Source organism: Macrobrachium nipponense, chromosome 3, assembly GCF_015104395.2.
Source record: "Macrobrachium nipponense isolate FS-2020 chromosome 3, ASM1510439v2, whole genome shotgun sequence".
Lineage (NCBI taxonomy): Eukaryota > Metazoa > Arthropoda > Malacostraca > Decapoda > Palaemonidae > Macrobrachium > Macrobrachium nipponense.
This window is the reverse complement of record NC_087202.1, coordinates 49298244-49323222: the sequence shown is the minus strand read 5'-3', so window position 1 is coordinate 49323222 and position 24979 is coordinate 49298244. Positions and strand designations below refer to the sequence as shown.

The 24979-nt window shown below is 40.8% G+C and overlaps 1 protein-coding gene across 2 annotated transcripts in view; it reads right to left on the bottom strand.

The window, feature by feature from the left end:
• Window positions 1–24979, bottom strand: part of LOC135221755 (WD and tetratricopeptide repeats protein 1-like) — a 201275-nt gene that overhangs the window by 21082 nt on the left and 155214 nt on the right. Inside the window, exons 10-11 of one of the 2 annotated variants that reach the window (XM_064259569.1) lie at window positions 15601–15755; window positions 13485–13659 (exon numbers count right to left, since the gene is read on the bottom strand). In XM_064259569.1, the coding sequence (XP_064115639.1) occupies window positions 13485–13659; window positions 15601–15755 (330 nt within the window). The remainder of the gene's footprint in view (window positions 1–13484; window positions 13660–15600; window positions 15756–24979) is intronic. The other variant, XM_064259570.1, reaches the window with a different exon arrangement.

Here is a 24979-nt window from a genome sequence, read left to right as displayed (position 1 = left end):
TTGGAAGGCAGGTCCCGGTCACAACAGTGAGCAGAGGAGCAATGACTCCTGTAACCTCATATTAAGTCTGGCATAAGGGATTTCAAAGCAAGATTCCTCAGCCCCAGTGAAAACATCTGTAATCCCATTCACATGGTTGAAAAGTGAGAGAGAAGCTAAAATCTGGTATATAAAATTGATGGGTTCAAAAAAGTATATCTTAATTTAACCAGACCACTGAGCTGATTAACAGCTCTCCTAGAGCTGCCCCGAAGGATTAGATATTTTGACATGGCTAGAACCAATGGTCACCTAGCAAGGAGGCCTACAGCTTATTGTGGGATCAGAACCATATTATATCGAGAAGTGAATTTCTAACACCAAAAATAAATTCTTCCGATTCCACATTGGCCGAGCCAAGAATCGAACTTCGGACCCCAGATTGGTAGCCGAGCACAAAATCCACTCATCCAACGAGGAACTTTGACTGGTTTAGCTTATAGCTGTAACTTCCCCCCTTTGATAAAAAGTAAGAAGGGAGAGAGCCTTCCTTGTCTTAGTGGCCAAGGCTTCTTGTGATGTCTTTCCAACTAAAAAACATCACAAACTCAACTGAGTAACTTTAACAGGCAAGCCTTGTGCCTGAAGAACCTATTTCTGGTCCTCCTAATCTGATTGTTCTACAAGCAAATCAGGAGCTGAGGGCATCTGAATAATTGGCATCTTAGATGCTCCACATGTCCTTGGAGCACAAGTAATTCTGACCAGAGTAGCAAAAGCCAAAGTGATATCTACTGTCTCTGCCTCTACCACTTAGAAGCCGCAGCAACACTAGGCAAGGAGGAATTACTGTCAGAAGTGGAGCATACAGAACCCCTCTTGGTAGAAGGACAACATAACTCTTCAAAGGAGAGCTACCTGCAGGCTTCTCTTTATAAAGCTGTGATGAACTACACAAGAAGAGCAGCCATGGTCAGCAACACTGCTTTTAGAATTGCATCAGTCATTACAAGCAATACTTTAATGACATGAGCAGTAACAATCATGGTCAAAGCTGGAAAACAATGGTTTGTACTGGTGACAGTGAAGGTCCCACCAGTGTCTCCAGGTATCATGGCTGGTAGTCCTTTTGCCTGTACAAGAAGTCTCAAAAAATAAAAAATCCATGAAAAGCACTTGTCCTTAAGAATCCCTTCAAGTGGTTGAGAATGTATTTCAGACTAGACTATGACTGATGCTGAGAAGTCAGGAGAGGGGAAACATAAAAAATTAAGGCCAAGAAGAAACAGCAAAATACACAAAAGACATAACATTAGCAAAACACAACAACTGAGTAAAACCATAAAAAATCAAAGTACTGTAATATATCAATATTAAATTGAAAACTGATCAGAAATACAGTGGGTCGCTGTTACATCACAGATCAACAATTGTGGCTTTAGTTAATAGCGGGTTTTTCTGTGGAACACCCACCGTTAACCAAGGACTGCCTATATTTTAATTTTATTTTCATGACTAAATACATTTTTATAGTAAAAAAATTATTTACTAATTTTCAAATATTAACCCTTAATGGACAGATACCCTCATATGAGTAGCAACAATAGGTTTACGGTGATAGACGGATTCACTCATGGTGAGCATCAGTATTACGTGCCATCGACTTGGAGGAATCGGGTGTGGAAAGAAGTTCCAATACTTCTATTGCCCATGTATTCACTAACAGCAACTTTAGAATGGCTCAGAACAACAACTAAGTGGTTCATGAGTTAGTTGTGATCTTGACTTCAAGGGAGCAAGCACTGCCTCTCTCTCTCTCACATGATGTCTTTTGACATATTTCCTCATACATATACCCACAGGGGTTAGGTTTAGTTCTCATCTTTTATGATAGTATGTCAGTTATAATGGTAATTTTGCAAAGAAAAGTCCAAAGAAATCAGAAAAGACTTGTATAATCCAAAAATGTTACTGCAGCTTTGATCTCAGTAAATTTATGTATATACTTTACAACAAATATACTCAGAATTTGTTGTTAATTTTAGTTCTTATAAGTTTTGATATTGTGTGAGCTGTAATTATAATTTTAAAAAATAAAATTATTTATTAGAAAAAATCAAAATTTTAAAAAAAGTAAATTGTATTTTTCCTAACTATACAAACCTGAGGTCCTTTACATAAGGAATTTCTATTCAGCGCCAGCTGGACCGGTCATAAGATCTACTAACAAGGTAGTTCGGCAGTAACTGCTTGTCTGATGATCGGGAGTCCCACCCGACTGGAGGTAAACATACCACTTAGCTTTAGGCCCAGGAAGAGAGTTGAGGGGTGGCATGAGGTGGGACTATATGTAAAGGACCTCAGGTCTGTATAGTTAGGAAAAATTATATTGTTATGATACAATAAAGTTTTGTACATACTTACCTGGCAGATATATACTTACCTATAGACTCCGTCGTTCCCAACAGAAATTTGAATTTCGCGGCACACGCTACAGGTAGGTCAGTGATCTACCGGCCTGCCACTGGGTGGCAGGAATAGGAACCATTCCCATTTTCTAATCAGATTTTCTCTTCCACCTGTCTCCTGAGGGGAGGCTGGGTGGGCCATTTAATTGTATATATCTGCCAGGTAAGTATGTACAAAACTTTATTGTATCATAACAATATCATATTTGTACATTCAACTTCCCTGTCAGATATATACTTAGCTGATTGGCACCTTTGGCGGAGGGTAAGAGACAGCTAATTACTGAATAGACAGGAAAACAACATACGTTGTAGGTAATATATATATGAGAAACCTTGGTTCTTACCTGTGTCGGCGGAAGACTTCATGGCTACTGCCTAGGAGCTTGCATTGCCTCAAGAGCCTCAGCAAGGTAGTGACCTCATGCTAAGAGTTCTTGTTGGTCTGTCAAAGGGGTCTTATCCACTTACTCGACAGAACCTGAGGTTCTTTGTCAATGGGTGCTTATCCACTTACATGACAAAACACCTTGCCTAATGGCATCACCAAGGAGCATAACACCGATCCCGATCACCTGATCCTAACACCGGGGTTAGTACTAAGATTGAAAGGAGTTATCCCCCAACATCCTTTCAAACAACCCTAAAAACTCAAAACCAAACTTTTTCAAATTAAAGAACAACTAACTAGTTAAGGATCAGTATCAGCTCCCTGTCCCAGCACAGTATCCGCTGATACATTTGGACCTAGAGAGAAGCACTTTTCGTAAGTCACTCTGACGTCCTTTAAGTAATGGGAAGCAAATACCGAGTTGCATCTCCAATACGTAGCTGCTAAAATGTCTTTCATAGACATATTATTATTAAAGGATAGGGAAGTTGCAACTGCACGTACTTCGTGTGCTTTAACCCTAAGCAGCTTTAAGGATTCCTCTTGGCACTTCATGTGAGCCTCCGTAATCACATTTCTAACGAAGAACGCTAATGCGTTCTTTGACATCGGTCTCTTCGGGTCCCTCACGGCACACCAGAGACTCTGATTGCAACCCTGAAGTTGACTCTTCTTTTTAAGATAGAACTTCAGTGTTCTGACTGGGCAGAGAGACCTTTCTGACTCTCTGCCTACAAGAGGAGAGAGTCCCTTGACTTCAAAGCTTCTGGGCCAAGGTTTATAAGGGTTCTCATTTTTTGCCAGAAACAGAGGTTGGAAAGAGACAACTGCAGAATCTCCTTTAAAACCCACACGAGAGTCCAATGCATGTAGTTCACTGACCCTCTTGGCAGTTGTGAGGGCCAAGAGAAAAATGCACTTCCTTGAGAGGTCTCTAAACGATGCTTTATGCGGAGGTTCGAACTTATTTGAAGAGAGGCACTGGAGGACCACATCTAGATTCCAACTTGGTGGAAGCGAGGATCTAGTCTTGGTCGTCTCGAAGGATCTTATAAGATCATGAAGAGCCTTGTTATCCTCTATGTTCAGGCCCCTGTTTCTGAATACAGCAGAGAGGATGCTCCTGTATCCTTTAATGGTAGAAACTGCCAAGTGTGATTCTTCCCGTAGGAAGAGAAGAAAATCAGCAATGTCAGTCACACAGGTATTGGATGAGGACAGCTTCTTCGACTTACACCATCTATGGAAGACTTCCCACTTTGATTGATAAACCCGCATAGTAGAGGACCCGCGGGCTCATTGCGCTCGCAGCTTTTCTCGAAAAGCCTCTCACTCTGACAAGTCTTTCGATAGTCGAAAGGCAGTCAGGGAGAGAGCGGGGAGGTTTCCGAGAAACCTCTCTAAGTGGGGTTGTTTGAGCAGATCTGTCCTTTCGGGAAGAGATCTGGGGAAGTCCACCGTCCATTTCAGTACCTCTGTGAACCAATCTCGAGCGGGCCAAAAGGGGGCGATGAGTGTTAGTTTCGTTGCCTCCAAGGATTGAAACTTCCTTAGCACTTCCCCCAGAATTTTGAACGAGGGGAAAGCGTAGGCATCTATGCCCAACCAGTCCATGAGAAGGGCATCTATGGCTATTGCTCTGGGATCTTCCACTATGGAGCAGAAGTTGTCCATCCTTCTGGAGGGACCAGAGCTTTCGGCAGACTTCGGAGTGGAGGATCCACTCTGTTAGAAGGACCTGGTTCTTCCTGCTGAGTCTGTCTGCTCTTACATTCTTGGCTCCTTGTTTGAATCTTGTCAGTAGCACAATGCCTCGTTCCTCTGCCCAGATTAAGAGATCTCTCGCTATCTTGTATAGTGAGAACGAGTGAGTCCCCCCCCCTGTTTTCGGATGTAAGCCAGAGCCGTGGTATTGTCCAAGTTTACCTGGACTACCACGCCTCTGACCTCCGACTCGAAGTACTTCAAGGCTAGATGTACAGCCATAAGCTCCTTCACGTTGATATGTCAGGACACCTGTTCTCTTGTCCATGTACCTGACACTTCCTTCGTTCCTAGTGTTGCTCCCCATCCCGTTTCCGAGGCGTCAGAGAACAACACTAGGAGAGGGTTCCGAATCGAAAGGGATATTCCTTCGTTCTTTCGTAGAGGGGTTAACCATCACCTCAGGTGGAACTTGACCTCTTGTTGAATGGGAAAGGTATCCGAAAGTTCTCCTGTCTTTCGGTTCCACATCCTTTGCAGGTAGAACAGCAGAGGTCTCAGATTGAGCCTCCCTAGGGAAACGAACTGCTCCAGCGACGAAAGGGTGCCCAGGAGACTGAGCCATTCCCTCGCTGAACTTCGTTCTTTCCCTAAGGAGGTTGAGACTTTTTCCAAGCCTCGAGCAATTCTGTCTTGCGATGGAAACGCTCGAAAACCCCGAGAATCCATCTGAGTCCCCAGATAGACAATGTTCTGGCTGGGGATCATCTGAGACTTCTTGAGGTTCACGAGCAGTCTGAGCGAGCGAACGAGATCCAAAGTCGTTTCCAAGTCCTCCAAACACTGATGTTTCGATTTGGCCCTTATTAGCCAATCGTCCAAGTAAAGGGATATGTTCACCCTCTTCAGATGAAGCCATCGTGCTACGTTCCTCATCAGGCTCGTGAACACTTGAGGAGCCGTAGACAGGCCGAAGCACAGAGCCTTGAATTGAAAGACCCTACCCTGCATCATGAACCGCAGGTATTTCCTCGATGAAGGATGCAGGGGACGTGAAAATAAGCGTCCTGTAGGTCTAAGGAGACCATCCAATCTCCTGGAAGCAGAGCAGCAAGAACCGAGTTGGAAGTTTCCATAGAGAACTTCTGTTTCTCTACGAATCGGTTCAGTGCGCTCACATCCAGAACAGGCCCCACCCCCCTGAGGCTTTCGGTACGAGGAACAGTCAATTGTAAAAACCTTGGGAGTGTGGATCCTGCACTAATTCTATGGCCTCCTTCTCCAACATTTGGTCTACGAGCTGAAGCAGGGTCTTCCTCTTGACAGGGTCCTTGTACTTCGCTGACAGTTCCCTTGGGGTAGACATCAAGGGAGGCCTGTCTCGGAAGGGGATGAGATATCCTCTTTTCACTATAGAGAGGGACCAGGTGTCCGCCTCTCTCAAAGCCCATGCTTCTGAGAACTTCAGAAGTCTGAGGCCTACTGGTGCTTGGAGGACTGGAACATCATTTGGTTTTCTTGATCGGTCTAAAAGAAGACCTACCTCTCCTTTCCGCTCCTCTCTTCCTAGAGGGAAGACGAACTCCCTCGAAAGGGCGGCTTTGGGTTCCATGGCTCCTTCTTCGCAGCAGGAACAGTTGGCCTCGCCTTTTTAGCTGACTGGACCAGCAGATCTTGTGTCGCCTACTCAGTAAGTGAGTGAGAAATCTCTCTCACTAACTGAGAAGGGAAAAGCTGGTTTGACAGGGGCGTATAGTAGGGACGACCTCTGCACAGGAGAGAGAGCTTTTGTAAGAAAAGAGCTGAATACAGCTCTCTTCTTGAGTATTCCTGCTCCGAACAGGGAGGCCACTTCCCCAGATCCGTCTTGAACCGCCTTATCCATGCACGCTAGTACACTATTCAGGACTTCGGGGCTCAGGCAGTCATTGTCCCGTGTCTTCTTGGCCAACGCCCCAAGGGACCAGTCCAGAAAGTTAAAAACTTCCAAGACATGGAATAATCCCTTGAGGAGATGGTCCATTTCAGACATTCCCCACATTGTCTTTGCTGAAGAGAGAGATTGTCTCCTCGACGCGTCCACAAGCGTTGAGAAATCTGCCTCAGCAGAAGCGGGTGCTGGAGAGCGAGTCCCTTTGCTTCACCTGTCTCGTACCAAATACCCCTCCTCACAGAAAGTCTGGAGGGAGGGCAGGTAAAGAGAGCCTTTCCAGCCTCCTCCTTGGAGCTGAGCCAATTTCCAAAAGACTGCAAAGCTTTCTTCATGGAAATGGTTGGGCGCATCTTCAAGAAGGAGAATGATTTTGAGGTCTTCGTGCTTGTGAACAGCGAACGAGGAGACGGAGGGGCGGCAGGACTCAGTGAATCTCCAAATTCTTGGAGCAAAAGAGCTGCCAATGATTTGTAGTCCAAGAGACCCGCCCCCTTTTGAGCTTCAGTGTCAGAAACATCTTCTAGCTCATGTTCAACAGGAGAAACATTATCAGCTGAAGGAAACCGTCTCTCATCGCAAGGTGAAGTGCTTCTAGCATGATCAGATCCCTCCCGACAAGGGCGACGGCCGCCTGTGCGACATCTTGCATCCCTGCCAGGCGAAGGCTGATCCCGCGAAAATGTCTGATCATCATCAAAGCCCTCCTGACAAGGATGACGGCCGCCTGTGCGACATCTTGCATCCTTGTCAGGAGAAGGCTGCGCTTGCGAAAAACTTCCACCAGTAACAGATACATCCTGACAAGAACGACGGCCGCCTGTGCGACATCTTGTGCCCTTGTCCAGAGAAATCTGTTCTTGGTAAAAGTCATAAAGAGGAGCCTCCTGGTTGACTTCTCTGTCTGATTTCAGGGAAGATCATTCTGGCGTCTGGCGCCTATTTGGCGCCGAAAGCTTGGCTAGCTCCTCGCACCTGGATGCCTCGGACAGTGTCGTCTGTCCGCGTTGTCCACATCTGGCGCTTGGCGCCTGGCTGGTGCTGTCCACGTACGACACTTTTGCCTGTCCAGATTGTCCGCCTCTGGCGCTTGGCGCCCGGTTGGCGCTGTCCGCGTACGAAACTTTTGCCTGTCCGGGCTGTCCGCGTCTGGCGCCTGGCTGGTGCTGTCAGCATACGACACTTTTGCCTGTCCGGGCTGTCCACGTCTGGCGCCTGGCTGGCGCTGTCCGCCTCGGACACTCGATTCTGTCCGCGTTGTCCGTATCTGGAGCCCCGCGCCTATGAGCTTCTGTCCGCTCGTCCGTTGTCGTCTCTGTCCTAGGACGAGGAGTAGAGGAGAGGAGCCTAGAGTCAGGAACGCCCACCAGACGAGACCTCTTAACAGGAAGAAAAGTCTTTTCTCCGAGGAGGGTCCTTTCTTAATACTCCTACCAATGAAGATATCTGTTCCTGCATTTTAAGGAGGATGTCTGTCGCAGTTTCTTCCCTTTCCTTATATGGAAGAGGAGAAGGCGCCCTGGAGGGCGTAGGCGATCGCGAGCCTAGAGCAGGAAAATTCCATGTCTTCTTGGCTCTTTTCCTCTCGCAGGGAGAATCTTCTGGGAAACGTTCGGGGCTCGAGTCCAGAGCAGGCGCTTTCCAACTCCTCTTGATCGGACGCGATAGTTCGTCGGAACTCCATCCACTTCTGCGGGGAGACGAATCGGATGATGAGAAGCGCACTTTTAGGATGCCTTTCCAATGACAATCCTTGGCAGTCTGGGACGCTACAGATTCTGCCGAGGGGACACCTAATCGGTGGGGATTCTCCGTAACCTCCGTACGGCTGTCGACATTCCTTCTTCTCTGGGCCTGGGAGCTTGGAAGAGGTCTAGGCCTGGGAGCGAGACAGAGCCGATCAGATGCACCTCCACTACACTGGGGAAACTTACGTCACTTTCCACAGCACTTTGCTTACCTTGAAGAGCTTGCATTTTAAGCTCCATCCTTATTAACCCTTAAACGCCGAAGCGGTAAAATAAAAATTGTCTCCTGTGTGCCGGAGGTGTTTCGGAGTGAGCGCGGAAGCGGAAAAAATATTTTTTTCAAAATATCACAGCGCGCTTAGTTTTCAAGATTAAAGAGTTCATTTTTGGCTCCTTTATTTGTCATTGGCTGAAGTTTAGTATGCAACCATCAGAAATGAAAAAAATTATCATTATCATATTTAAATAATGCGATATATTATAGCGCAAAAACGAAATTTCATATATAATTGTATTCAAATCGTGCTGTGCGCAAAATGGTTAAAGGTAACAAGTTACTTTTTTTTCGTTGTAATGTACACTAAATTGCAATCATTTTGGTATATAACACATTGTAAAACGATCAAAGCAGCACAGAGAAAATATTATCACAAAATAATGCATGAATTCGTAACGCGCGGACGAAAACAAATATTTTTTTCAAAAATTCACCATAAATCTAAATATTGTCCTAGAGACTTCCAATTTCTTTCAAAATGAAGACAAGTGATGGAATATTACTATACTGTAAGAGTAATAGCTTGCAATTGCAGTTTTCGACCATATCTCACGAGTTAAATTTGACCGAATGTCAATTTTTTTTATATATATTTTTTTATATGCAATTATTTCGGAAATTAGAAAAGCTACAACCTTCAAATATTTTTCGTTTTATTCTACATGAAATTGCACACATTTTCATATATAAAACTCTATGAAATACCTAATATGAAATGGAGCAAATATTCCGAGAATGGGACGTACACATTTCGGCGATTTGTGGTGGAGAATCCGCGCGCGGAGGGAAGAAAAGTTTTTTTTTTAAATTCACCATAAATCTAAATATTGTGCTAGAGACTTCGAATTTGTTTCAAGATGAAGATAAATGACTGAATATTACTAGACTGTAAGAGTTTTAGCTTACAATTGCGTTTTTCTACCATTTCGGTAGAGTCAAAGTTGACCGAACGTGGTTTTTTTTCTATTTATCATGATTTATCTGCAAATACTTCAAAAATGAGAAAAGCTACAACCTTCAATTATTTTTTTTTGTATTCTACATGAAATTGCGCACATTTTCATATATAAAATGTTATGTAACGGCTAATTTAAAATGGTGCAAACATTACCACAATCGCACGTATGATTTTTTCGGAAGAGTTACCGCGCGGATGTAAAGAAAGTTATTTTTTTCATAAATTCACCATAAATCGAAATATTGTGCTAGAGACTTTCAATTTGTTGCAAAATGAAGGTAAATGATTGAATATTACTAGAATATAAGCGTTTTAGCTTACAATTGCGTTTTTCGACCATTTTGGTAGAGTCAAAGTTGACCAAAGGTTGAAAATTTGTCACATCATTTTTTGTATGAAAATATTTCAAAATTGATAAAAGCTACAACCATGGGTTGTTTTCAGTTTTATTGTGCATGAAATTGCGCACATTTCCATATATAAAACTTTATGTAACGGCTAATTTTAAAAAGGTGCAAACATTACCACAATCGCATGTATGATTTTTTTCGGAAGAGTTACCGCGCGGACGTAAGGAAAATGTTTTTTCATAAATTCACCATAAATCGAAATATTGTGCTAGAGACTTCCAATTAGTTGCAAAATTAAGGTAAATGATTGAATATTACTAAAATATAATAGTTTTAGCTTACAATTGCGTTTTTCGATCATTTCGTAGAGTCAAAGTTGACCGAAGGTTGAAATTTTGGCACTTATCGTTATTTATATGAAAATATCTCAAAACTGATAAAAGCTACAATCATGAGTATTTTTTTGTTGTATTCTACATAAAAATGCGCACATTTTCATATATAATACTCCATGCAATGGCTAATTTAAAATGGTACAAAAATTATGTCAAAGTGACGAAATAATTTCCGAGATGTGTCACAGATACTTTTTAGTGCGGCAAGAAAGTAATTCGCGCTTGCGCGCCTGCGTAACGATTGTAAACAAAACAACACCTTGATCCGTGAACTCCCAGCATCCCCCAAGGCGCATGATTCAAGAGTTTTTGGCTGGTAGGCCTATAAGTATTTTTCCGCGAATTTTTAAAAAAACTTTTGTATGTCGACGTAAAATACGTCCAGTCGGCACCCGAGAGACAAAAAATGTAGACGTAAAATACGTCCAGTCGGCGTTTAAGGGTCAAGGCCGTTTTCAGATTTGCAATCTCCGTAGCAGAATTTGCATTATCTGAGACGGGCGAGGGTGATACTGTATGTGAGGAAGCAATTAATTGAGGGTTAGGTGTTACACTAACTGGCTCATTAGAGCAAGATCTACTCAAACTTCTAGAGGCAGCTTTTCTAACCCTATCTCTCTCTAACTTCCTTAGGTAGGAATCTAGAGTCTTCCATTCTTCCTCACTCATATTCACACATTCATTGCAAGTGTTAGATCTAGAGCAGTGGTTCTTAACCTTTTTATTACCACGCCCCCCCTAGGAGTTGGTCCTTTCTTTCACGCCCCCCTTGCATCTATGAGTAAAATTCCCTTCCAGATTTAAAGGAAAATAAAAAAAAAAGAGAAAGAGAAGGGGTTTCGAGGGATAGGGAGGGAGGTCAACTATTACAAAACATGGTCAGCCCAACAAGCCTAACTAGAGCAGTGGACTCTAGGAAAGTAATACGGTAATACTTTCGCATTTCTTCATAAACTTCTGAATATTAGTTCCTCACTCTTGTTAAGAGAATAACAGATATAATTAGAGATTTTTTTTATTTTTCTGTATGGGTTGCGCCTCCCCTGGAAATTACTGACGCCCCCCTAGGGGGGCGCGCCCCCCAGGTTAAGAACCACTGACTAGAGCATTCATTCCCCCTACACCTCTTGCATACAGTGTGAGGATCTACCGAAGCTTTCGGTAGTCTACCAAACAACCCTCATTCACACATCTTCTAACTTCCCAGTTAGAGTCAGACATCTTGAGAACAATCCGAAGCAAAATAAAAAAAAGTCCACAAAAGCGTATGCCAAACCACAGATCCAATACGTCACCAAATAAGACAGTCCAGAAGATCAACGTCGATGAAATACGAAAATCAAGTCAGGAGGAACCAACAACGAAGTTGATGGTACCGGCGACAGAGAAAATCTGATTAGAAAACGGGAATGGTTCCTATTCCTGCCACCCAGCGGCAGGGCGGTAGATCACCTTACCTACCTGTAGCGTGTGCCGCGAAATTCGAATTTCTGTAGGGAACGATGTTGTCTATAGCTAAGTATATATCTGACAGGGAAGTTGAATGTACAAAAGTACAATTTACTTTCAAAACTTGTGATTTGTTCCGACACGTTATACAAACCATCGGTCCTTTACATAAGGAAGACTCGCTTATTGGTGGGAGGAATCCGAGTCTTGTGAACAGACTGGTGTTTGCCCAACCTGGGTTCCTTCCCTGGTCATAAGAGCGAAGTGAGAACTGCAGGATCAGTGGCCAGACCTCTGGACCAATTCATAAGAGGCAGGCAAGCATACCTCTTATGAATAGCAAGCAAGAACTTATGTCCTAAGTAAGAAGCCAAATAAAAAGTATTGGGTTTGTATCTTACTGCTGCCCGCTTCCCCCCTTGCTAGGGAAGGGATGGATAAACGCTTCTATACCTAATGAAAGGGAAAGAATGGAGCTCGATTACGTAGCTTACCTGCACCGTCGTCCTGTCCAGCATTGTGACGACTGCTACCCTCTGCCCGCAGGGAGAGGGAAGAAAAGAGAAGGAAGAGGAGCCAGTCACACTCTCATTCACTCTCCATTCATGCAATATCACAAGGACGAGATGCTACCATGTCCTGTAAAGGAGCTGGGTAAGTGCACAACTTGTTGAGCAGCCACCATGGGTCCCAAGGAAAGTGTCGAAGGACCTATGGGCAATATCCCAAAGGTAAGAGGAGGTGAAGCTGGTCTGGTTGGACCACACCCCTGCCTTTCAGCACTTATACGACGGACAAGTTCTTGCGGGATGCAAGGGCTGGACCAATGCCTCTAACTTCGTGGGCTCTCGGATGAAAGGTACTGGTGTTGGCACTCCTCACGGAGTCGTACGCTTTCCTGATTACCTCACGAAGCCAGAAAGAAACAGTGTTCTTGGACACTTCTTTCTTGGTCATCCCGGTGCTAACGAAGAGGTGTCGACACTCAGGCCTGAGGTGTCGAGTTTTCTTCCTCTAGGGAGGGGATTGTGAAGGACTCGAACCAGGCATCAAGTACTGAAGGGTTCTGAGTCTTCGCTACGAAATCCGGGATGAAATCAAGCATAACTGATCCCCATCCCCTCGAGTGTTTGACATCGAAGGAAAGACCATGAAGTTCTCCTACTCTCTCTTTGCTGATGCCAGAGCCAGCAGAAAGACAGTCTTGAGGGTCAGATCCCTGTCTGACGACTCCCAGAGAGGCTCGTAGGGTCTACGAGTCAAACTCCTTAAGACAAAAGTCACATCCCACCCCGGGGGGGTCTGAGTTCCCTGGGTGGGCAAAAGCTCTCAAAGCTCCTCATTAGGAGAGATATTTTCCATGGAGGAAATATCAACTCCTTGCAGCTTATAATAATAATAATAATAACATCCTTTATTTCAGCTCAGGGCCATATACATAGAATATACATAATGCATACAGTAACACACACAATCTAGATACATGAGACATGATAAAAAAAAAAGATTAATCGGCACTTATCCACCAAATAGCTGAGGTGGCATAAAAGATAGTAATCATAATATGTACTGGTAATAACAGTAGTAATGTTGGTGAGAAAAAAAAAATGCATTGAGTTAAAATAGTTAGTGCACAGATTATATAACTTAAATTTCATCTAGAGACCTTGGGTGGTTACAGTAGTCAGGTCCAGAGAGCTAAATACGAAAATTGAACGTAAAAAAAACTTTAACTTGATAACTACCTTCCAAAGAATGCACAACAAGTTTTCATACTTAATAAATCAGGAATGCAGCACATTTTTATGCTTAACAAAAAATCAAAAGATAACTACCTTCCAAGGAATGCAGCCTCTTTGATGTCAGTTGTTGTATTACAATGCCCACAGTAAGATTTGTGATAATCCGTAGCTCTGGAACGCCACTCTTGTTCTTGCGGACTTGGAGTAGGCAAGGAAAAGGGTCCTCCTAATAACTGTTCATCATCACTATCACCTTCATTATTCCCAACTGCATAGAAAAAACAATACCTTTGAAATTACATATGCAAAATAACCTAAATCCTAGGAACTCACATAAAAAAAATACACTCAAATTACTATATAAATATCAATATTTATACGTATATGTACATTCCCACTGAATAAACCAACCTACATAAACTTGCAGACAAGTTTTTGCAAAACTGAATTTCCAGACATGGAAAGAAATCCCAGCAGAGTAAAACAGATACATAATATAATAAAAAACAAAACATTTTTGATCCTATAAATGAGAAAACTTAAAATAGAGCTCTTACAATAGATATGCCGGCAAAGGTTAGTTTGCTCACATGTATACGTATTAATGCAATGGAACCTAATATAGACAGAGGAAAGCAATAGTAAAGAGGTTATGGCACAGCACACGACTTCAGGATTATAGTTATATGATCATCATCTAATGAAAAATAAAAGTTACACCTAGCTACCACAAATATTGGCATAAGTACTCAAATCAGTTAAGTAGACCATAATTAACCCCTGGGTTGTGAGTGACAGCTCTGGCTGTCCTGACTTTATAACATTATCTGTAACAAGTTTTTAAAAAGGTACAGGAGTTATCCATTCCCAGTTCTCAGTTTTCAATGAAAGAAAAATATGCCAACTTCAGAGAAAAACAGCAATAATGGGCAACTTTATTTCTGCAGAAAAACAATAAGAATAAATAAGCTTTTTTGTGATTAACTGCACACCTAACACATTATAAAAGAGGGATGCTGCCTGACCCCACTACCCTAGAAATAAAGTACATGCATATGACATGCCAAAAAGCAGAAACTACTACTAGGCTTTTGTCCACCCAATATTTAGAAAATCTAAGGACAACTGTAGGTTATAACTCGAGCATTATTTTTCTTGTAAAATTGTAAAAAGACAAGGCATAAGTTGGGTTTAACATAAATCCATCACCATCATCATCAACATCTCAGGTCAGATTTTCCCTTAAGAAATTAGACATACGATTCTCTCCCATCTTGTCTCGTGTACTTTGCCTGAATCCTCCCAAATCCTAGAACTTTATATACGACCTTTTCCCATGATTTTTTTAGCATTCCTATTGGTCTTCAGTTTTTCTAACAGCCTGTTAATCAGAAGTCCAATCCATCTTAATATTTGTGATGTCAATCTTTTTTTTTTCCTGACCTCTACGAGTAAAATCTCTCTGAACTTCCTTTTTTATCATTATGATTATCCAACTGCATTCTGATCTTTAATCTTAGATTTTGAAAGCCACCCTATATTCTTTTGTGCCAAAGATTACTGCATATAGCAAAACAGGTTTTATGCAGACAGCAGACAACATTACCAATGGGATACTTTTCATTATTAATAGTCATGCAATCCCTTCCTACTTGAGGTCAGTATCATGATTAAACTTAGAGACTTATCCTTTAAAACAACTCATCATATTAGTTTATGTATAATACTAAAAAATAATTTTAGAAAATTTCCATCCTTAAATACTATAAACAGAATCATCCAACAGCTCTCTAAAGAGTGCTTATTAATTAAAATAATAATCTCTCCCATGGTATTTTATTCCTATAAGCATAAATACCAATTAAACTTTGCAAGTGTAACAAAATAAGCAGTATCTCATTTAATCAAGAATAAGCAACTATGTTTCTTTTGAGTCATACATTTAATGCACTATAAAGCAAATGTCTCAACAATGTACATACAAAAATATTAAACTGAAGGAGCACACAATATAACTGCCTTCAAATCAATGTACTGTACTTTTTACTAACATATCGTTTACTATAAACACTCAACAAATTATTAAAACCATATAGCAAAACTGTAACTGGAAAACCTTCATTTCAAGAATCATTCCATCTACTTGAGATATTTAGTCCACGGAGACCTCAGTTATACACACTGGTTTCAGCACAAAACAAAGACTTACATTTACCGTCTTGTTGGCATAATGAAGTTGCAATCTCATTGGCTAAGGCAGTACACGCTGGAGAATTACTGTGATCTGGATGCAGCTTCTTGAATTCATTTAAACAGATCTGGGCCTCCTGATCACGACCAAGCTGATGCAAACACCGAGCTAACCTGAAATAATTGAAAATTATAATACGAATTTTCATAATAAAATTTATTATTTGAATACTTACCTACTGTTAAAGATAGCTTATTTCTCCAGGCTGATAGGAGAGTCAGCATTCAAACACAAGATCAAATACCTGCCTGGATGACTGTCTAGTATGTACAGTACACCTGTTCACCACCAAGTGTGTTTTGAATGTCTAAGCTCATAGAATTCTCCTTGACAGCCAACAAGTTGTGGTGAGGCTAGATGGGGCCTACTTTAACAATTGGTATCTAAATACCAATGTCACTTGTATAATAAAACAAATGTTTTATATATATTTACCAAGTACATATTACATAGCTATTAGTTTCTAACTGTTGCAGAAGCTTCAATTTTGGAATTTGTGATAGTGATTCTATTGTTTTGGTGTAGGTAACTGACACCACCCACTTTTGGGGAAGAATAGGTACAACACAGCTGAAGAGCTCAATTCGTTTGTGCCGTATGTCCATGAAAGGACAGGAGGGAGGACTCTGATCATGTAATTACTTGGTAATATACATAAAACTTTATTCTACTATAAAAAATGTTATTTTTATACAAGTAATTACACTGACAGGAGGTGACATACATGGACACACACACTACTCAAAAACACTCAGTAATGAAGATGAATTTGACACAGAAAGGTAGCTAGAATTGGTGAAATGCTTGTTGTCATCTTACCTGGTGAGAGAGCTACAGAAGGAGGATATTGCTTCTGGTCGGTGCTCATCTTGACCTGTAGTGGTATAGTGGTACAGCTGTGGAGTGCCTCTATTTCAGAGGGAGCTTTGCAACAAAGGAGTACTACGAAGGCTGCAAAGGATCATAATATAAAATCAAGTGCCCTTGCTCTCAGCACAGTACCACACAATTGACCAGATAACTGTTACCTACACAACACACAAAATAACCACTACTCATCCATTAAAAATGACTGTTGGGTACTCCAGGTACATAGTACCACAGACTTTCCAAAAAACTTGTTAACCTGTATCAAGGCGGAGAGACAAAGAAATAGAGGGAATACCTCCTATCCTGCGTCCCCTAATACCAACGGATAATGGACCTAAGGTAATGCAGTTTTCATATACTGTCTCCAGATCACATAAATAATGGAAAGCGAACACTAATCTGCACCTCCAATAGGTGGATTGAAGATTCGTGGAGGCGAAAAGTTACACTTGACGGCAGATGAAGCAGTGACTGCTCCATCTCATGGGCTTTTACTTTAAAAACAGTTAAGACATCCTCTTGAATTTCCTAGTGTGACTTGGATATCACGTCCCTCAGAGAAGCCAAATGCATTCTTGGACAGTGGACATGAGGGGTTCTTGACTGAACACCAGAGGTTATGTGAGGGACCTCTGATCCTCTTGGTCCTCTCAATATAATGATTTAATGCTCTTACTGGACAAAGAGCTCTCTCTTGGTCTGCTGGTCCAAGGATATCCACCATATTCCAGGAGACGGAAGTTGACTTCTCTTGCTTTGTATTGTCAAAAGGACTTAATAAGGTCACTAATGTTTTGACTTGCAGACAAACCCAATCCTCTGTATCTAAAAACCAAATTTAGCATAGCTCTGTAACCTCTGATGGTGAATGTACCAAAACCTTGAGAAGACCTTAAGAACAGCAAAAAGTCTGGGATTTTAACTACAGGTGTTTCAGTAGAAGAGACATCATGTCTTTGACACCAGCTGCAAAAGACAGCCCAATTTGCTTGGTAGACTCAAGCGAAAAACTGACGTCTACAGTCTGCAATTGCCTTTGCAACTGCTCCTGAAATGCCCTTCACTCTGACAAGCTCCCTGGCAGTCTGAAGCCTGTCAGGGTGAAAGCGGATAAGCCTTGGTGGAACTGATGGAAGTGGGGTAGTTTGAGAAGACTTTTTCTCTGAGGCAGTAGTCTTGGTTGGAAAGTCCACTGGCAGTCCAAGAATGTCTGGGAACCATTCCTTTTGTGGCCAAATCAGAGTGACAAGAGTCATCGACATGTTGGTGTGGGATATGAACATGTTTAATACTTCTTTCACCATGCTGAATAGTGGGAAGGCGTATGCATCCAGGTTTGACCAGTCTTGGAGCATGGCATGTTGCCCATGCCAGAGGGTCCAGGGTTGGAGGACAGTACAAGGGGAGGAGATGGTTCCATGACGTTGCAAACAGGTCTACTGACAGCTTTCCCTTATGTTTCCATAGATTAGTGCACACCTGAGGATTCAGTATCCATTCTGTAGGTAGAACCTGTCTGCAGCAACTTAGCTTGTCCGCAAAGACGTTTAACTTGCCCTGGATAAAGTATGTGACAATCCTGGTGCAATTGCCCTGTGCCCAGAGGAGAAGATCCTTGGCCACTTCGTAAAGGGAGAAGGAGCGAGTTCCCCCTGGCTCTTGATGTAAGCCAGTGCGGTCATGCTGCCTGAAAGGACTGCAATTGTCTTGTCGAATGTTGCTGCTGCAAAACACTGGAGGGCCAAATGAACCACCTTCATCTCCCTCTGACTGATGTGTAGCTTTTTCCTGTCCTGAAACCACGACCCAGACACTTCCATATTTCTAAAATAGCCCCCCAACCCAGAGACAACACATCTGAGCATAAGGTTAGGCTGGGGTTAAGAGGATGCAAAGACTTCCCTATTGAAAATCTTTCTTCTATGAGCCACCACCAAAGATCCTCCTTGATCTCGGGAGTGATGGGGAAGACAAACGAGTTCAGAAGAGTCTTCCCGTGCCAACTGGCCTTTAGGAAGAATTGCGAAACTCGGGTGTAATCTTCCTGAAGGCATGAACTTCTCAACAGGTGTGAGTGCCCAGAAGACTCATCCATTCATTGGCTGAGCAGGACAGGAAAGAGGATGCTTCATACTTTCCTGAGGCAAAATTGGAGCCTTTTGTGCGATGGAAAAGCCTAAATACCCAAAGATTTGATCCTTACCCCCAAATAAAGAATTGATTGAGTCAGGACTAACAGCAACTTCTGCAGATTGATTAAAAGGCCTAATTCTTGAGAAAGGAGAAGTCTTCTGAAGGTTCTCCATGCATTTTGTTCTTGAGGAGGAGCGTAAAAGCCAATTGTCTCGATATAGACATACACTAATACCCATGAGATAGAGCCACTTTGCCAGAGGGGCGAGAACACAAGTAAATACTTGAGGAGCTATAGAGAGGCCAAGGCGATACTTCCTGAAGTTCAGAAGTATGGGGACATGGTAGTATGCGTACTGCATATCAGTGGTCACCATCCAATCTCCCTGGTGAATGGCTGACAAGACTGATTGGTTTGTTTCCATCTTGAACTTTTTTGTCTGAACAAAGAAATTCAGTGCGTTGACATCTAGGACAGGTCTCCAACCCCCCTATGACTTGGGGGCCATAAACAAATGGTTGTAGAAACTTCCTGTGCTTATTACTTCGACCACCTCTACAGCTCTCTTCCAGAGAAGGGAAAAGACTTCTTCCAATAGGGTCAAAAACCTCTCCAAGCCTATTTAGTAGGCTGTCAAGCTGATGAGAGAGGACACCAAAGGAGGTTTCTCCTTGAAAGGGATGGAATACAGTAGGGTCTTGATAATCACGGGGGAAAGAGCCCAGAATGCTCCCCCCCCCCCCCCCCCCCCCCCCCCCCCCCCCCCCCCCCACCCCCCCCCCCCCCCGTTATGTTGGCCACCCCTCAAAAATTGCTTAAAATTCCCTGCTTCAATAGCTAAACTGCCTAAGACACATTATACAAATGCTTGTAACGGACTACTTTAGTTCAAACACCAAATATATCTTAAACTATCACCCTAAACTAAATGTTATATAGTTTCAAAGTTATTTTACAACGTTAGCCATAAAAATATATGTAGTATACTACATATGTACTATCCTACGGCTTACAACTAGTAGACTACAAATGCCCGTGCTATTATTCATGTTGGCCTGTTTTATTTTACAAGGAAAGAGAGGGAGAGAGATAAGAAAAATATTAAAATTATGAAAATCATATGGGTTCACCAATGATTTATGTTGATAAAGATGACAACGATTTAGCAGTGCAATTGGATGAATAATGATGATAATGCTATGCAGCAAAGCATCTCTTCCCTTCTTCACATAACAAATGTTACTACAATGTTCCCCCCCGTATTCGCGAGGGATGCATACCAGACTCCCCCGGGAATAGTTAGAACCCGCGAACGTTTGGAACCACTATAAAAACAATAAACACAGCCTATTTTGTTAGTTAAAACTCAAGAAAAACCCACTAAAAATTTTCATAATTATTTTTTTTTAATAGTTTTATCACAAATAGTGCATTTTATGATAAAATTGATAAAAAAACCAGGAATTTGTGGATATTTCTCATAGAAAAATACTGCGCATGTGCGAATTTTCTGCAAATAATGTGGGGAAACATTCCCAAGAGAAATCCGCGAATGTGTGAGTCCGCGAATATGGGGGGTCCGCTGTATATATTACATCTAATAACCTTCCTCTGACGTTTAGGCTTCTTTCCGTAAGACGCAAAAGAAACAAGGCTTTTGGAGGCCACATAACTTACTCGTTTATGTACGTACAATTTAAAAAAGCTCCAAATGCTACACTTTAGTACTATAACATAAACAAAACTTAGAAAAGTGAGTGAGGGTAGGCCAGTGTTGCCAAATGGGAATGGCAATTTCTTGCTAGATTTTGCTCCAAAAAGTGCTAAAAAATTTGCATCATTCACCACAATGCCACCCGGCCAATTTCAACGGATTGCTCTCTGTTTCAATTCAAACATGCTTCTAACATAGTGTACAGGTAGTACTCTACGTTATGTTATTCCTAACAATTTCGAAACCTATTTTGTTCAATTCCTGAAAATGGTTATGCAAGATTTTGTTCTTACTTTTCTCCATTTCCCACCAGATGCTAGATTGAAAATATTCCTGCCAATTACCTCCAAAAAATAAAAAGCTAGCATTAAAATGCTAAAATTCACAACACTGGACCCAACACCTCTGCAGTGATTCAGCGCATCATACTATGCAAAATGACAAATTTTCTAAGACAATTTGTATTTTTCATTGCTGCAAACCTGAAGTCTTAACAATAGGATAATTTCTAGCGCCTAGCTGGATCCGGTTAAAAAACAGATGAAAGCAAGGAATCTTGTGATATCTGGCAACGCATGCGTAGATCGGATGATGAGTGGTCAAGGACAACTCACCTACACCACCGAGTCAGTCTTTCCCAACTCATGATGTCTTGACAAACATAGGGGCAGCTAGAGCCGGGCAGTATAATGTTTAAGACCTCAGGTTTGTAGCTATAAAAAATACAAATTGTCTTAGAAAATTTGTCATTTGTTCATACATGAACAAACCTTCGGCCTCAACAAAAGCCCGTTGAGAAGCTAGATAAATTTATATCTAACCACTCAGACCCTGAGTGACATACAATGATATATGGGAGAACCATTGTATAGGGAACCAAAGAGAAACCTTGACTGTCCAATAGCAAACCAATAACTCCAGGGTTTGTACTACTCCCAATAGAGGGTTTGATATTTGTATATTAACCCTTAAACGCCGAAGCGGTAAAAAAAAAAAATGTCTCCCGTGTGCCGGAAGTGTTTCAGAGTGAGCGCGGAAGCGGAAAAAATATTTTTTTCAAAAAATATTTTTTTCAAAAAATCACAGCGCGCTTAGTTTTCAAGATTAAGAGTTCATTTTTGGCTCCTTTTTTTGTCATTGGCTGAAGTTTAGTATGCAACCATCAGAAATGAAAAAAATTATCATTATCATATATAAATAATGCAATATATGATAGCGCAAAAACGAAATTTCATATATAATTGTATTCAAATCGTGCTGTGCGCAAAACGGTTAAAGGTAACGAGTTACTTCTTTTTTCGTTGTAATGTACACTAAATTGCGATCATTTTGGTATATAACACATCGTAAAACGATAAAAGCAACACAGAGAAAATATTATCACAAAATAATGCATGAATTCGTAACGCACGGACGTAAACAAATATTTTTTTCAAAAATTCACCATAAATCTAAATATTGTCCCAGAGACTTCCAATTTCTTTCAAAATGAAGACAAATGATTGAATATTACTATACTGTAAGAATATTAGCTTACAAATGCAGTTTTCGACCATATCTGACTAGGTAAATTTGACCGAATGTCGAATTTTTTATATATATATTTTTTTATATGCAATTATTTCGGAAATAAGAAAAGCTACAACCTTCAAATATTTTTCGTTTTATTCTACATGAAATTGCGCACATTTTCATATATAAAACTCTATGAAATGCCTAATATGAAACGGAGCAAATATTCCGAGAATGGAACGTACGCATTTCGGAGATTTGTGGCGGAGAATCCGCGCGCGGAGGGAAGGAAAGATTTTTTTTAAATTCACCATAAATCTAAATATTGTGCTAGAGACTTCGAATTTGTTTCAAGATGAAGATAAATGACTGAATATTACTAGACTGTAAGAGTTTTAGCTTACAATTGCGTTTTTCTACCATTTCGGTAGAGTCAAAGTTGACCGAACGTGGTTTTTTTTCTATTTATCGTGATTTATATGCAAATATTTTAAAAATGAGAAAAGCTACAACCTTCAATTATTTATTGTTGTATTCTACATGAAATTGCACACATTTTCATATATAAAACTTTATGTAACGGCTAATTTAAAATGGTGCAAACATTACCACAATCGCACGTATGCTTTTTTCGGAAGTTACCGCGCGGACGTAAAGAAAATGTTATTTTTTTCATAAATTATAAATCGAAATATTGTGCTAGAGACTTCCAATTTGTTGTAAACTGAAGGTAAATGCTTGAATATTACTAAAGTATAAGCGGTTTAGCTTACAATTGCGTTTTTCGACCATTTCGGTAGAGTCAAAGTTGACCGAAGGTTGAAAATTTGTCACTTATCATTTTTAATATGAAAATATTTCAAATTTGATAAAAGCTACAACCATGGGTTGTTTTTAGTTGTATTGTGCATGAAATTGCGCACATTTTCATATATAAAACTTTATGTAACGGCTAATTTAAAATGGTGCAAACATTACCACAATCGCATGTATGATTTTTTCGGAAGAGTTACCGCGCGGACGTAAGGAAAAAGTTTTTTCATAAATTCACCATAAATCGAAATATTGTGCTAGTCTTTTCCAATTAGTTGCAATATTAAGTTAAATGATTGAATATTACTAAAATATTAGTTTTAGCTTACAATTGCGTTTTTCAACCATTTCGATAGAGTCAAAGTTGACCGAAGGTTGAAATTTTGGCACTTATCGTTCTTTATATGAAAATATCTCAAAACTGATAAAAGCTACAATCATGAGTATTTTTTTGTTGTATTCTTCATAAAAATGCGCACATTTTCATATATAATACTCCATGTAACGGCTAATTTAAAATGGTACAAAAATTATGTCAAAGTGACGAAATAATTTCCGAGATGTGTCACAGATACTTTTTAGTGCGGCAAGAAAGAAATTCGCGCTTGCGCGCCTGCATAACGATTGTAAACAAAACAACACCTTGATCCGTGAACTCCCAGCATCCCCCAAGGCGCGTGATTCAAGAGTTTTTGGCTGGTAGGCCTAAAAGTATTTTTCCGCGAATTTTTAAAAAAACTTTTGTATGTCGATGTAAAATACGTCCAGTCGGCACCCGAGAGACAAAAAATGTCGACGTAAAATACGTCCAGTCGGCGTTTAAGGGATAAGCAACCACACTATCAGTATGACTACCTTACTCACCTGTATCAGACCAGTCCAGCGAATGACGTGTCTATTCCTTAAACCGCCCGAAGGAAGAAGGAAAGGTAAAAGAGAAAGAAGGAGACCAGCCAACTCAATCATTCTCTCATCCACACAATCATCTTTGGTAAGATACAAAAGTGCCCTGTTAAGGGCAACTATGAGTTACACAACCTGTTAGGCAGCAACCACAGGACCCAGGGAAAACGTGTCCGCAGATCTATGAGCAACATCCTTAAGATAGAAAGAGATGAACTTGGACTGGCATAACCAAGTACCAGCACTCAGCACTCTATGAACAGCCAAGTTCTTTTTGAAAGCCAGAGAAGGACCAATACCCAAACGTCATGCGCTCTAGCCCTTTAACGCTGATTGGACGTATTAAACGTCGATATAAATTGTCTGTTGGGTGCCGATTGGACGTACATACGTCAATATAAAAAAGTTTTTTTTTTAATTCGCAGAAAAATAGTTATAGGCCTACTAGGCAAAAACTTTTGAATTGTTTTGTTTACAATCGTTACCAAGGCGCACAAGCGCGAATTTCTTTCTCCTCGCACTAAAAAGCATCAGCGACACATCTCAGAAATTATTTCGTCACTTTGACATAATTTTTGCACCATTTTATATTAGCCGTTACATGGAGTATTATATATGAAAATGTGTGCAATTTTATGTAGAATACAACAAAAAACAACTCATGGTTGTAGCTTTTATCAGTTTTGAAATATTTTCATATAAATAATGATAAGTGCCAAAATTTCCACCTTCGGTCAACTTTGACTCTACCGAAATGGTCGAAAAATGCAATTGTAAGCTAAAACTCTTGTATTCTAGTAATATTCAATCATTTAACTTTATTTTGCGACAAATTGGAAGTCTCTAGCACAATATTTTGATTTATGGTGAATTTATGAAAAAAAAAAAAAAACATTTTCCTTACGTCTGCGCGGTAACTCTCCCGAAAAAAATCAGAAATTTTTTTGTCCGATTGTCGTAATGTTTGCACCATTTTAAATTAGCCGTTACATAAAGTTTTATATATGAAAATGTGCGCAATTTCATGTAGAATACAACAATAAACAACCCATGGTTGTAGCTTTTATCAGTTTTGAAATATTTTCATATAAATAACGATAAGTGGCGAAATTTCAACCTTCAGTCAACTTTGACTCGACCGAAAGGGTAAAAAAACGCAATTGTAAGCTAAAACTATTACATTCTAGTAATATTCAAATATTTACCCTTATTTCGCAACAAATTGAAAGTCTCTAACACAATATTTCGATTTATTGTGAATTTATGAAATAAACTTTTTCCTTACGTCCGCGCGGTAACTCTCAAGAAAAAGTCAGACATTTTTTCGTCCGATTGTCGTAATGTTTGCAACATTTCAAATTAGCCATTACATAAAGTTTTATATATGAAAA